The sequence below is a fragment of the Lampetra fluviatilis genome, chromosome 37, assembly GCF_964198595.1.
Source record: "Lampetra fluviatilis chromosome 37, kcLamFluv1.1, whole genome shotgun sequence".
NCBI classification, from domain to species: domain Eukaryota; kingdom Metazoa; phylum Chordata; class Hyperoartia; order Petromyzontiformes; family Petromyzontidae; genus Lampetra; species Lampetra fluviatilis.
Genome location: NC_136311.1, coordinates 10,228,469 through 10,242,524, shown reverse-complemented (window position 1 = coordinate 10,242,524; position 14,056 = coordinate 10,228,469). Strand labels below are relative to the sequence as shown.

The 14,056-nt window shown below is 46.9% G+C and overlaps 1 protein-coding gene across 2 annotated transcripts; it reads left to right on the top strand.

Moving 5' to 3' along the window:
* The first annotated feature begins 33 nt into the window (after positions 1 to 33).
* On the top strand, positions 34 to 9,832 carry VMA12 (vacuolar ATPase assembly factor VMA12). Of its 2 annotated transcripts, none has more exons than XM_078873820.1 (7): positions 34 to 364; positions 1,152 to 1,519; positions 2,715 to 2,788; positions 3,196 to 3,285; positions 3,991 to 4,033; positions 4,966 to 5,078; positions 8,528 to 9,832. In XM_078873820.1, exons 2-7 carry the CDS (start codon positions 1,345 to 1,347, stop codon positions 8,621 to 8,623), a joined length of 591 nt encoding a protein of 196 aa, XP_078729946.1. In that variant the 5' UTR covers positions 34 to 364; positions 1,152 to 1,344; the 3' UTR covers positions 8,624 to 9,832. The 2 variants fall into 2 exon arrangements, with proteins under 2 accessions (XP_078729946.1, XP_078729947.1); XM_078873821.1 differs by lacking the exon at positions 34 to 364 and adding an exon at positions 614 to 688.
* The last annotated feature ends 4,224 nt before the right edge of the window (positions 9,833 to 14,056 follow it).

The following is a 14,056-nucleotide window of genomic DNA, read 5'->3' as shown; positions in this document are numbered from 1 at the left end:
CCCCTATCACCACCCTCAATCACCCCGCCCCCTCTCTCTGTTGTTGTTGTTCCTCCTCCTCCCACCCCGGAGGTGATGGAAGCCAGCAGCAGGAAATCGTCAACGCCGCCCGCCAGCCGCGGCGTCGCACATCGATGACAACATCCACGTCGCGCTTTAAACACGCATACGCACATTTAAAATACGAATACTACTACCACAGTCATCATAATAATCACCAGCATCTTAAGTCGTCGATCGTCGTTACCTTTACGCAATCTCATTATTGCCGGTGGTGGTGGTGGAGGTGGTTGACGGTGGTGGTGGAGGTGAATCTGTGGGGGCGACGAGGCGGAGGAGGCCCGTGACCTTTGCGTGACGCTGGGTGAGAGGCGACCTCTGCGGGCTGCCCCCCCCCTGCTGCTGCCCCCCCCCCCCCGCTGCTGCTCCCACCCCCGCTGCTGCCCCCCCCCCCCGCTGCTGCCCCCCCCCGCTGCTCCTCCCACCCCCGCTGCTGCCCCCCCCCCCGCTGCTCCTCCCACCCCCGCTGCTGCCCCCCCCCGCTGCCCCCCTTGCTGCTGCCCCCCCCCCGCTCCTGCCCCCCCCCCCGCTGCTGCTGCTGCCCCCCCCCCGCTCTCTGCCCCCCCCACCACTCGGCACGCCGCTCCGCGTTCGTTCCTCACCCCTACGAGAGAGAGAGGAGACCACCGTGAGTGGGGTCCGCGGGCTTCTTTCGTGTTATCGACCGTGGGGAGGAGGAGGGGGAGATGACAACAAAAACGACAACAATTATTATTCGTGCGTGTTGTTGTTGTAATAGTCGCAGCGCAATGGTTGATGTAGAAGCTCGTTCGTGTCGGATGATCGGCGTGGGTCAGGGTGGTGGTGGTGAACGCGCTGAAGCAGAGAGGCACAGAGCTACGGGTCGGAGTCACTTGGAACTTGGGGGGGGACCTCGGTCCAGATGTTTCATTTTGCCGAGACCTCGACACCTACCGATAGAAACGTCGCGTTCTGATCGACCTCTTCGTACGGCGCGTACCCTGAGATTATTTCCAGTATACACACACAAACACGTTCGCATTGCATTCTGTTGTATATTCGGGCACATGAGTGATAATTATTCTGCTTGAGCGATAGCTTTAAGAGTCACGTTCTCTTTAACCTTGCAGACAGGGAGAAGCAGTCCTGTTCTGGGACCTACAGACGAGAAAAGTGCCGAGCTCCCGTGGGGGAGGCCTGAGATCGCTTGGGGGCCAGAGAAGGCCTCAGTGCGCGCCTGCCTCGCCTAGCAACCCCGCCGCCTCCATCGACTCCTCCGCCCGCCTCCTCCCATCGCCACCCCCCCCCCCCCCCGGGGTCAGGATGGCCACTGCTGTGAGGATGACCGCGCGCGTTCGCGAGGCGTTCTCGTCGGCCCTGAGGGACGAGTCCCTGGCGGGAGAGCTGAGAGCGGAGCTGGAGGCGGCGCTGCGGGAGCAGGACGGAGCTGTTCCCTTCTCCACGTTACGCCACCTCCACGGGGCTTCAAGGAGCCAACGTAGGGACCTGCTCGTCGCGTTGCTAAATTCGTATATATAATAGTGTGGTGCTGGTTGGATGTTTTTCAGTTTCATTTATTTGGTATAGCCCTGTGTGAGCCATTCGGCTCTTGAATCGGGTGCAACCGCAAATATTGTTGGGTCCATGCGCAAGTGGGTTTTCCTATTCGCCCGATTTTTTTTTTTTACACCCAACAATAAATACTTAGTGTGGATGTATCTGCCGTGGTGTTAATGGCCTTCATAGGTGCTCGCTAATAGCACGTTGTCCCGAAAGTCTGTTCAGGCTATAATAGTGTAATGATTAGTACACTGCACCTGCAATCCAGAGGTGGTCTGTTCGATCCCCAGTTGAAAACAATGGGCAACTTTTCTTAAACCATTTGTCTACCCAACAGCATAATTGGGTTACTTCCACAGTCGATTAGTAATATTGCGTGTGGTGGGGTAAAGTGTGGGTATGCCCACCTCTTCCAAAACGTTTGGCCAGCATGGAAGAGGATGTCAAGTCGGTCTGGTCTTTTGACCAGGACTTGTTTACATATTCATAACCTTTTTGAAATGTCTGCATATTTAAGATGCAGTGAATGAGAAACAAGGGTAAGAGTGGAATAATTCGTACTTTCAGTGGGAAACCAAGTTATGGTGAATGACAATATTGGAAAAATGTAGTTAAATGGGGGAAAAACACCCAAGTGTTACCTAGAGGTGACTGGTGGTAATACAGGCTTGGCTCTTGCACAACTAATACGTTGCTGTAAACCATTGTGATGTGTTGATGTCCAACATTGAGCCAACAATATTTTAATCTTTGTATCTGGCACTTCTTACACACCGTACATAGCGAACCATGCCAATCGGAGGTGCGGGGGCAGGACAACAGCCTAAACACAAAGAGCAGTTCTAAAGAAATTAGTTTTCAACGTAGATTTTTAAGTGCATAGGCAATATGTGGTTGGTAACTGGTGTGATTTGATCTTTCGTGGTCATACAGGCTACAATAGATTTGTCGTCATTTTGCCATACTGTCCTCCACCAAGAGAATGTAGTTTTTTTATCACTGGCTCAGGTCCCCTAACAGAGATGAACACCACCCAATGCTCATTTTAATAGGGGGACTCTTTAACCAAATTTAACCCTTGTTTGAAAAATATCGGAATACGTTTTTGATAAATGTTGATTTGTCATTTACAGAGGAGCCGCTCTATCTGCATGAACTCCTGGAAGGAAGTGAGCTTTATTTTCCTGAACCTGAGAAACCTGCCAGGGTAAGTAAGGTGAACTGATTGTCATGGGCATTAATTAAGGAAATAATATAAGGTACATATAAGGTTCCATTTACATGGCATCCGAATATAACATTGCAGAAAGGCAATGTTGTTCGGACGTGGCCCTTTATCGGACATCAGAAGGGACACTACTCAAAACGTCGCCTATTATATTCTTCCTTTTAAGGCATCGTTATTGACAAATGTGTTGCGTTTTTGGTTTTGCACCACTGCCAACGCAGTATCACAAAATAATTAGGTATAATTATAGGTGGCTGAAATCCAAATTTAGAACACAGAGCCTCATAGGTGCTGGACCAGTTGTTCTGAAGTGGTACTAGCCCCCCTGAGTTGCCAAGCTATCTTTGTTGACTTTTTTCTTCTTGACTGCGTGCGGTACCGTGTAGAATCCAGAGCTGGTGGCACGGCTGGAGAAGCTTAAAGCTCAACAGGACAATGCGGAATACAGGCGCATGGTCCGGAACGTGGACTGCAAGGTTCGTGTGCTGTGCGCGCGTTTGTGTACAACGGTAGAGGTGAGAGGCAGGTTGTGTTGCCCACGCCACTGTGGGTGCAAGGGCTTCCACGACAGGCAGCGATAGGTTATTTTGATATTCTTATCGCGTTGTACCGAGCTTTGCGTGCTTACCACAACAAAAATAATGAAACAAAAATGTTTTTATTGAACATGCAACACAAACACAACCGATGTTATACAAATTGGCGTGTGGAAAATATGTTGGCGGAAGCCGTGCCGTCTTGGCGATTCTCCCCGTAGCGCGGGCCGGTTAGAGTTCACTGGGTTCTGGTGCTGTATCCTACAGCGGTAGGGGCTAATGATTGGAAGCGGGAGATTAAACGGAAGGGAGGTTAGGGGAGAACGGTGGGGGGGGGGGTGAAAATATAGTTCAATATTATTTATATTATTTGTACATGTTTAAATAAATATTTGTCATGTTTAAGCTGTAATTAAAAATATTTTAAGGATTTTGATCAACATTTAAAACATTGTAAATGCAAGTAACAAACAGCAAGGTGCAGAAGAACATGATAAGAGCCAACATATCTGATTGGCATATCATCATTATAAGCAATCCACTGCGCAATTTCCGCCTTCGAAAATGTTTGTATTTGTAATTGGCAAACAGTGACTTCTTGAAAGCTGAATTAATGCAATCGATTATCTTGATTTTACTTTGCAGCGGCTGAATCAGTACGGCTCCATCGAAGACATAGGAAAGGAAAGTAAGATTTCTCTTCACAGTCTGTGTTTTGCGAGCGAAATTCCAAGTTGGTTGGATTAACGAGATCACCAAACCAAAACTCTTTCCGAAAACGATCAATAATTAAAATATTAAAATATAGTATTTATACTGACGCGATGTCACGATGTAAACATCTCATTTCCTGACTTGAATTTGAAAGTCTATTTAAACCAGGGGTGAGGATTCTCTTCTTGCAGCCCTTTATCAATCCACTGCAGAATGAAGACCTCCCCATGCCGTGCCAGTCATGTCGTTAGACCATACTTCACCACGCCAGTCGGTGTGTGTGTTGGGGGGTAGTTAACATGAGTGCCATTGTGCGGGAAGTCAACAGTACTGTAGTTGTCTTCTGAAGAAACCTACCTCCGCGATGAGCAGGTTACATCTCTACTCTTTGGTTCTTTCGGTAAAGTCACGTAGATGAAAAAATAATAATAATAAAAATTATAAAATGAAAATAACTAAATTAAACACAAGCTTCTGTCATCAGGTATTTGTGACAAGCGATTATACAGGGTAAGAGGAGGGAGGAGCCAGGGAGGAGGGATGCAAATAGCTTTCTCTACTCACTACAGTAATTTTGCTGTGGCTGTTCCACCTGATGACGGAAGCTTGTGTTGCCTCCGAAACATCGTGATTTCATTTAGTTATTTTCATTTTATTATTTTTATTATTATTTTTCATCTACGTGACTTTACCGAAAGAACCAAAGAGTATGGATCCTTGCAGTCACGAAAACTTCAAATCTAGGTTAAATCTCCACTGCTGCCTTAGGGCTGCCAAAGTAGATGAGCAATGCTTGTTCGAGCAGGGAGACAAGTTTTATGTACGTGAGCAGAAGGCACTTTTGTTTTTAAAGTTATTTTCGCTGCCACATCCGGTGTAATGAGTCATATGTTTTGTTATCCACAGTGAAGTCCGTGAAGGCGATGGTCGTGACCATGTTCAATTTCCTGATTACGGTGGTGGCAGCGTACGTGTGCGTCTACCTGGCCAGTCAGTACGTGCTTCCCAACACCACCTCTGTAAGTGCAGGGATAGGGTGGGATGATGAAATACACATTACATGACATTATGTACCACACAACAGTACAGTAAAACCTTGGATTGCGAGCATAATTCGTTCCGGAAACTTGTTTGTAATCCAAAGCACTCGTATATCAAAGCACTCGTATATCAGTTGTGATCACGTGACGCTCGGCAGACAAAGCGTATACACGTACTACTCGTATTGCAAGACCTCGCTCGTTTATCAAATTAATATTTATTTTAAAATTTTGCTCGTCTTGCAAAACACTCGCAGACCAAGTTACTCGCAATCCAAGGTTTTACTGTATTCCAGTGCATTTGAAATGTGTATTACACACAGTGCTCACCTCACCGATATCCTGACATTTTGTGCCTTAATTGGCGCGAAGTGCTGCCGCTTGGTGCTCAGTCGGGCTACGTGTGACCCACGCCACTGGCAAATCCTGCGCAGACTCAGTTACCTGTTTAGCGGATTTGGCAAATACAAAAAAAAGTGTTGAAACCGAATTGAATCTCTATTTGCATTCAAATCTATCACATTCCTGATAATTACACACACATACACATGTTGAACACATTTCTTAAAATATTAATTGGCCAAATCTCTCAAAAGCAGAGCCCTCCTGAAAAGAATCTTGAGGTTCAGGGAGGCTTTCTTGGATAAACAAATTACATTATTGTTTATTTCTGGTATGCGATGAATTAATACATTATATTTTATGCTCATGATACATACATATATTTGTGCCATTGAGAATAATTTATAATTATTAAATGGTGTCTTAAGGTGGCACAGTGACTAACGTACAATGCTACAAATTACTTTATTTGAATTCCCTACCGCCGCTAACATAAGCGGTGAGTGATATCCACACTGACCAGCATGATGAAGAACGGTAATCCACACAGCCGGACAGCCTCAACCAGCAGTGAAATGACAAAAGGGCTTTTAGATGATATGATATATGTAAGTTACAGTTCATTTGCTGTGCCCTTTTTTACACCTGATGAAGGAAGCTTGTGTTGCCTCCGAAACGTTGTGATTTAATTGATTTATTTTCATTTTATTATTTTTTACCTACGTGACTTTACCGAAAAAACCTAAGAGTATGAATCCTTGCAGTCACGAAGGCTTCAAATCTAGAATTGGAAAGACTGTACATTTGCCATTACCTTTCATATGCAAACATTACTTTTACACAGGTAGCAAATTGCACTCTGAACCCTGCGGCCTGAGTTCGATTCCCGACCATGACTACTAACTGGTCATGAGCCCTTTCACATGACGAATCGGCAATGATCAGAGCAGTGAAATTTGGTTAAACTACCGCCAAGACCGAGACGGCATGGAAGAGGCATTGGTTGATAAAAGCATTGACAACTATTTTGTGTCATTGTCAGGAGTGTTGGAAGTGATCTTAATTTATTTAACGCGATATCACAAATGCTTATCAATGGTTGTTGCCAGAGGTGTGGACTCGAGTCATGTGACTTGGACTCGAGTCAGACTCGAGTCATGAATTTGATGACTTGCGACTCGACTTGGACTTGCATAACAATGACTTTGTCCCACCTATGAGATGTGGACTCGAGTCATGTGACTTGGACTCGAGTCAGACTCGAGTCATGAATTTGATGACTTGCGACTCGACTTGGACTTGCATAACAATGACTTTGTCCCACCTCTGGTTGTTGCAGTGCGTGTGTACACTAAATCTCTTAATGGATGGTTTCCATTGTGTAAAATACCCTGTAAAATACTCGGCTTATCTCTTTTAACGAGGCGTTTATTTACAAACAGCACGTCCTGTCGGTACAACCTGTTTATACCGAATGAAACCACTGTGCAGTGTTTTGCCGTGCTCACAATACAAGCACAAATTGTTTTGTGATGGTGAACATAACGTCGTGTGATATCTTAGTTCGATGCATATGGCGCCTTAGTCCAAGGCGGTTTCGTGACACAGGAAACCCCCTCTATGTTCTCGAGGATCTACATTCTTGACAAAACACTCGCAAATGCATAATTCTCGAATGCAAAAACCTTGTTCCAGTGGGGGAAAAATGGGGTTACATTCCTGGTACGAGTGAACATTGGGGGGAGATGGTAAATGTTTAACAACAATGGCTAAAATAATTACGTTATAGAGAACAATCTTTTTTGTTGATTACCTTTGATGGTGATTTGACGATGACTGAGGTGGTGCTGATGGTGAGGAAATCAGGAGGATGACTCCTCTGGAGATGCAGCTGTTTAATAACAACGTTGCATAGTTGTTATCATTTTAGCACTCTGGGGGAGCGTGAGCCGCAACACTTTCCCCGATTGCATTCGCGTTCTTTTTAACAAATCGCGCAGTCGGCAAGTTTATACCAACATGTATAAACGAGTCGACTGTAAGTCCGTATAAAGTAAAAATAATGGCGAGTTCAAAGCGGAATTACTGCGAGACTGAGGACAACGCGGGCATACGAAGGGGCGTGCCTAACCTTCGCACACCGTTTCAAATGTCACAACATTCTGCGCGCACCTCCCCCGGTGTCGGAAGTGTGGCACCACGTACACTAGCCAATACCGGAGCCAGGCGGGTCGCGAATCGGGACTTGCTATACATTTAGTCACCCGTGAATCCAGAACTCGCGCGTAGGTTTACTGTAATGTGTTGCGTATACAGTATTTTTATAAACACACTATGTGTGACAGTCATTTATTTGAATATAAAGTGTGCCCGAGAGTGAGAGATACGGCGAGAGAAAAAATAAGGGGGCGAGATGACGCGACGCACACAAAGATGCTCGAGGTAGAGGAAGGCACGCCGGTGTATCACAGCGCGCTCATCAGTACTACAGTTCCAGCTCCCAGCATCGCTGAACAACGCTGCCAACACTCGTGCTGCTCTTAAAAGTAGTCCGTCACACGCTAGACTCGCATTATAGCGGAAAAACGGCGTTAAAGAAAAAATGCGCAGTGTGTGAACACTGGTTACATTTCACATTTCTTGGTTGTAGTGATGGAAACTTGATTGTCGTGATGTATACTTGAATGAGGCTGGAATTGCATGCAAAATATGACCACCACAGAAGGAGTGATCATGTGTCTTTATGTGCATGACAGTCAGCATGGGGACGCTTCATCCAGCAGTGGATAGATGAAGGCTAATAATGATCTGTCATTGCGATGCACATTCACTGTGCGTCGATTTTACCATACCCGGCACAAAGAAAACCACGCCGCTCTGCGCATTCACTCTTGTTGGATGATGTTCGCAGTGCTGTGTGGAGGGCCTTGCGATAGATAGCAGTGACAAAAACACGTGCACACACCGCCCCCTGCTGAACTTAGCGGCGTCAACTCAGCGCTCTGTAACTCCCTCTGAGCCACGCGAATATCTGTGTTGTTCCTCTGAAATGCTCGTAACGCTCGGCCTGTGTTTGCTTCCGGCAGCGTGTGCTCGCAGGAGTGATCGCCGCCTCCGTCGTGGGACTGGCAGAGCTCTACGCGCTCGTGAAGACTGTGGAGGGGGAGATGGGAAACCTGTAGCCCCGCACACAACGGCCACACACGCTCCACTGGGCCGCGTAATGATTCAACGACCAATTACCACACCACCCCTGTGCAGAGGTCGCAACCGGGTACCCGATACCCGTACCCTACCCGATACCCGGCTACCCGTACCCAGCCGGGTACGGGTACGGGTAGCCGTTTGCGACCCTGGTGCGGCCGGGTACAGGTACGGGTAAGGAATCAAAACCCGTTGGCGACCTCTGCCCCTGTGGTACCATCGGGCGGGGGGTGGGGGGGGAGTCGCTGCAGGGAACTGAGCACCCCGCCGCCGCCCCCCTGCTTCTCTCCCCACTGCATGCTCAGCTCCATTTCCAAATTATAAATTTGTATTTATTCCGTCAGTATAAGTCCTGCACAGCAGTGGTTAACTCCTGTCTATCCCGGGGGGGGGAGGGGGGTGATACCTCAAACGCCCATCTCCTCCCCACAACCTCCCCATTTCCAAATTCTTGTAATCAAGTCAAAACATTTAACAGTGGGAGGGGAGCGGTACAAAATGCTAAAATTGACACAATTAAGCGATGGGTGTGCTCAGCCTTTCCCCAATACACCGGAGGAGGTGAGAGCGAGACCAGAATGTGTGATAGGCAACAGCAGGTCGTATCGTTACGCATTCTGATCATCGTTGAACATTTTAGCATTTGTTCTTTCAAGTGGACTATGTTGTGTATGCTTCCCGTTTAAACAACGTCACACTACTGGGCTGCCAAACCCTGTCACGATTTGTTGATTTGTCACGATTTGGGTTCATAGTTTCAAGAGTCAATCACATTGGTTTTCATTGTTTTGTTTGTCCATGTCTTTCATACCATTGGCAAAAAACTTATTTTTTTAATAGATTTTCCGTAACTATAATCATTTTCATACGCGTGCAATGCATGTATTGTGAGCATAAGAATCAATTTTAAATCGATTACCCATTGCATGCCTAAGAGTGATCATGCAATTGCAGCCGTGCAATGATAACGTTGTCTTAAGCAAACCGCAGCTGTACATTTTTTGCTGAATAGTTTTTCACACGAAATGTTAAGTGCGAGCTTGTCCACTCATGAGACCTGTGTTGGCCGGTCGGTGTGTCCAAGTTTGGAGAATTGTGTAGAATAAGTATTTAATTGTTCCCTTCATGAATGTTGAGCAGGACAAAATACATATGTGATGAGCTGGATAAAGGACACCTTACCCTGATTTACGTATGTCTGTATGTTGAACTTCTTTCACACCATACGTAGCCAACCGATGCTGCAGGCCAGCATCTAGGCTGACCATTGTAGTCTGCTGTCCACCTGGACATACTCACTGTCAGTGGTTAGACAGGCCATCCACATCACTGGAGTGGATTACGTCATTATATTTGATTATCATTGCAGACGGTAAATGCTGTACTTTTGTCCAGACATCGATTAAGGCCTGCAGTTGCCCGGACTGTCAAACCATGCTGCAATTAAATGAATCCCGCACAAGCTCCGGCAACCGCGACCACCGACAGTAGCTACGACCACAACATTCAGCCGAGTTCTCCGCAGTCTGCTTCTACACGACCACAAAAACCACACGTTCAGCCTGCCTTGGTCGTAGTGACGTCGAACAGTTGGTTAGAGACCCACAAAATCGTATAGACATCGTAAGGCTTGTAGATTGAAAATAGAGATGCATATACGCCATAAGAGATTCAGACTCAAACGGAGAAACACAATCAGATGCCCGCGCACAGAGACCTATAGATTGATACGGATCAGCGGTGGCCAAGCGGCATCTCCGTTGCTATTTAATCCACCACACACGGCTCTATCGAAGGGTCATAACGTAGGACATACTCTCACAGTAGCAAAGAATAATCAATTAAAGTTGTATAATATATATACACACTTATTTCTTGGCAGAACTCACGGGTACTTTTTGTCTCTTGGTATGTTGTTACAGGCTGGCCACCCCTACTGTAGAGATTCGGACTCAAATGGAGACAATGAAATGGTCTCACATCGAGACGTGTCGATTGATATAGATGCTGTGGGGTCTGAGAGGACTGAGAAGCCAGTGTTGGCATGCCTCCCTGGTAGCCTCTGTAACACTTTCACGTGTGAACGGGCTGTGTAAAACGATGTCCCCCATATGCCAACATGTATTGTTCATCTGTTTAACGAGTGCATGCAAGATATGTGCGTGTTGGTGAAGTAAGTAACACATAAAGCATCAGCTTGTGCATCCAGTGATTGTTTTCTGTTAACAAATTCAGCAGTTGACAGGATTTCATTTCAAAGGTTTAAAAATCGCTGTAAAAGTCTCGTAATTATTAAGCATTGCGTTACTTCTTTATGATTCGTTGCTTGTACTTACAGTTACACGAAAGGCAATATAATTACTGCTACGATTCTGCATGTCTGTGACTGATGTCCTTAAATACTGACCCCAAACACATTCCTGCGGAAGGAGCTGGTAGGAACGTTGGGTTGCTCGGTCAATGGCCAGGGTTAACGGCGGCGTGGTGTATTCCGCAAATATGGCCGACTGTGAGGGCGGGCACAAGCCGGCGTGAGGAGGTTAAACGTTGAGTTTATAAGGGCACCACGGGGTGACCAGCCCCTCCCCACCCAGCCCCACCCCTCCCACCCCCCACCCAGCCCCTCCCCACCCAGACCCTCCCCACCCTCCTCTCCCCACTCAGCCCCTCCCCACCCTCCTCTCCCCACCCAGCCCCTCCCTCCCCACCCAGCCCCTTCCTGCACGACGGACGGACACAATAATTCCCTGTGGGCTGGTGGAACCAGTGGGTTCCTACCAGTATGCTCTTTATCCAGGCTCATTGAGCGTCATGTGGTCTTGATGGAGTTTGTTGTAATGAATGTGTTTAACGATTTTATTTGTTGGTAATCTCATCATCGTGGGATTTGGGCTATGATGCAGGCAATGGCTTATGCGTGTGAATAGCGATGCTACTGGGTGTTAAACCACCCAATAGGAAGGAGACTTCAAATGTGGGAAATTTCACACTAACGGGAATTGAATCGAGGGAATTGTTAGTCCATGCCATAGTAATGTAGAATATCCACCAATGGCTCAGAGCTGTCAACAGGTGATGGGCACGACTCCATAATTTTTGACCAGCAAGCCATGTAGATTTATGTCGGATTGACTCTACCCTACACAGGTCACAGAAGTGGAGTTTGTTTCACTGGTAAAAATGGTCTTGGTATTTTTTTTTATTTATTCAATTGTGTTTCCGTTAAAACTTTGTATTTACAACCTGCACGCAATGAAATGCAATTGCTGTGCATTTGGCGTCACGTGTTTTACATGTTACAGGCATTTACATGGTGGATTGGTGGTGCAGTGGTTAGCGCACTGCTACAAACCTACTAATCTTGAGTTTGATTAATGGCCATGGCTAACAAATAGTGGCAAATGATATCAGAACTGGTTCTGGATCTTCCCCCTACTTCACTTCATCCAATTTTGACCAGCATAGTGAAGTATGGTCAAACAAACCCCCATGCCCAACACGGCTTGGGGGGGGGGGGCATCATCCAGCAGTAGCTTCACAAAAGACGGAGCTAATATTATTACTGGGAATTCCAAAGCTACAAGTATAAATGAGGACAATATTAATACATTGCACAGTGTGACTGTGACCTTGCATGCATTTAAAAAAAAAAACGTCACGTTTAATGCCACGGTGCAATGCAATCTAAAAAATATTACAATCTGATAAGTTCTGCTTTTTAAAATTGTTGTGGCGCCATGGTGCAATGGTTCTTACACTGGACATTCAAATCCGGAGATCGTGGGTTCGATTCGATCTCCCGCGCGGTAGTTGATGACAATAGGCATGGGAAAGTTTCTTAAATATCTCCCTGCCCACTGTCCACCCAGCGGAATAGGAGGACGTTATCTGGCGGGGTAAAGCGTGAGCACTTCCCACCGCTTTCAAGACGTATGGCTAACATGGAAGAGTAGGCCAAGTAATCTCTAGAGGGGCTCTCTAGAGCTCCCTCTAGTGGAGGTCATTCTGTCAGCGGTGGTAAGAGCAGGTAATTTGCAGGGCTGCACCCTTATCATCTCATTATTTCGTCACCTCTGCGTACGCACGCCCTCCCTGTCTGTCACTGCCCTTCATGGCTCTAACAATTCAGGTTCTGCAAGTCTTGTTGAACGTTGAACGTGAGATGTGGATTCTCACTCAGCATGACTAGCAGGGCACGTGCGCGCCCTTTCAGTTCAGGTCACGTTGTCAGTCCCCCAGGGAGAGAGTGTAATCGCATTGCTCACAACGATTTAACCGGGGGGGGGGGGGGAGAATGAATTACAAAATGATGTTGAAGGCGCGAATAATGTTTCGCTTGAACGTGTTGTGGGTGGTGGTGGTGGCGGAACTGGGTCGGGGCCTGGGCTGGTGTGGATGGGTGGGCACTCCAACAAGGCAAGGCCGCAGCCATGGAGTCAACATTGGGGGGGGGGGCAAATCTTCCAGGGGGTCTGGGGGTCCCAACCCAGAAAAAAATATCTACATTTGAAAACTCATTTCCTGCCTAAAATATTTTCAAATTCACTAACACATGGGATGGACTTTTCATTTATTTTTTACAATTATGTCTAATAGTGTATTGTATTTACATTGCTCTGTTTGAACTTTTTTTACCATTTCTTGTTTCATTGTATGTAATGGCAGAGATTAGGGATTAATAAAGTACAACCATAACCACAATCATATGAACAGAAATCTATGCATTGATTTATATGAAGACAAGTCCAGATATCGTGGCCAAGGTTTAGCAAATTGTTCTTTTTATTTGCATAGAATAGCAATTATAATATATATTGGGGGGGGATGTGCCCCCCCCAAATATATATTATTATTACGGTCTTGGTGTGAGGCGTGCCTTGCCCCGTGTGAACTCCACTGCTGGATAATGACCTCCCACAAAGTCGTGTCAGTTATACGGTGTGGTTTTTTTTTTTTAACCAGACTTCACCGTGCTGGTCATCGTGGCTTCGTGAGCATAATCGCAGGGAGCATAGATAGTACCCTACAATGGATTGTGCTGCACTGCCCTCTGCTGCCCACCTGTAATATACACACGATGTTTTTACGTTTATTTAAGAGGGGTGGCGCGAAGTGGATGGGTGGTTTGGGTGGCGGGGTGATACCCGTCACCACGTGGGTGGATGTGTGGTTGGAGTGGGGGGCGGGTCACCTGTCATCACATGGGTGGATGTGTGGTTGGAGTGAGGGGTGTCACCACGTGGGTGGATGTGTGGTTGGAGTGGGGGGGTACCTGTGACCACGTGGGTGGATGTGTGGTTGGAGTGGGGGGGTACCTGTAACCACGTGGGTGTGTGTGTGGTTGGAGTGGGGGGGGGTCACCACGTGGGTGGATGTGTGGTTGGAGTGGGGGGGGGTCACTTCTTACCACG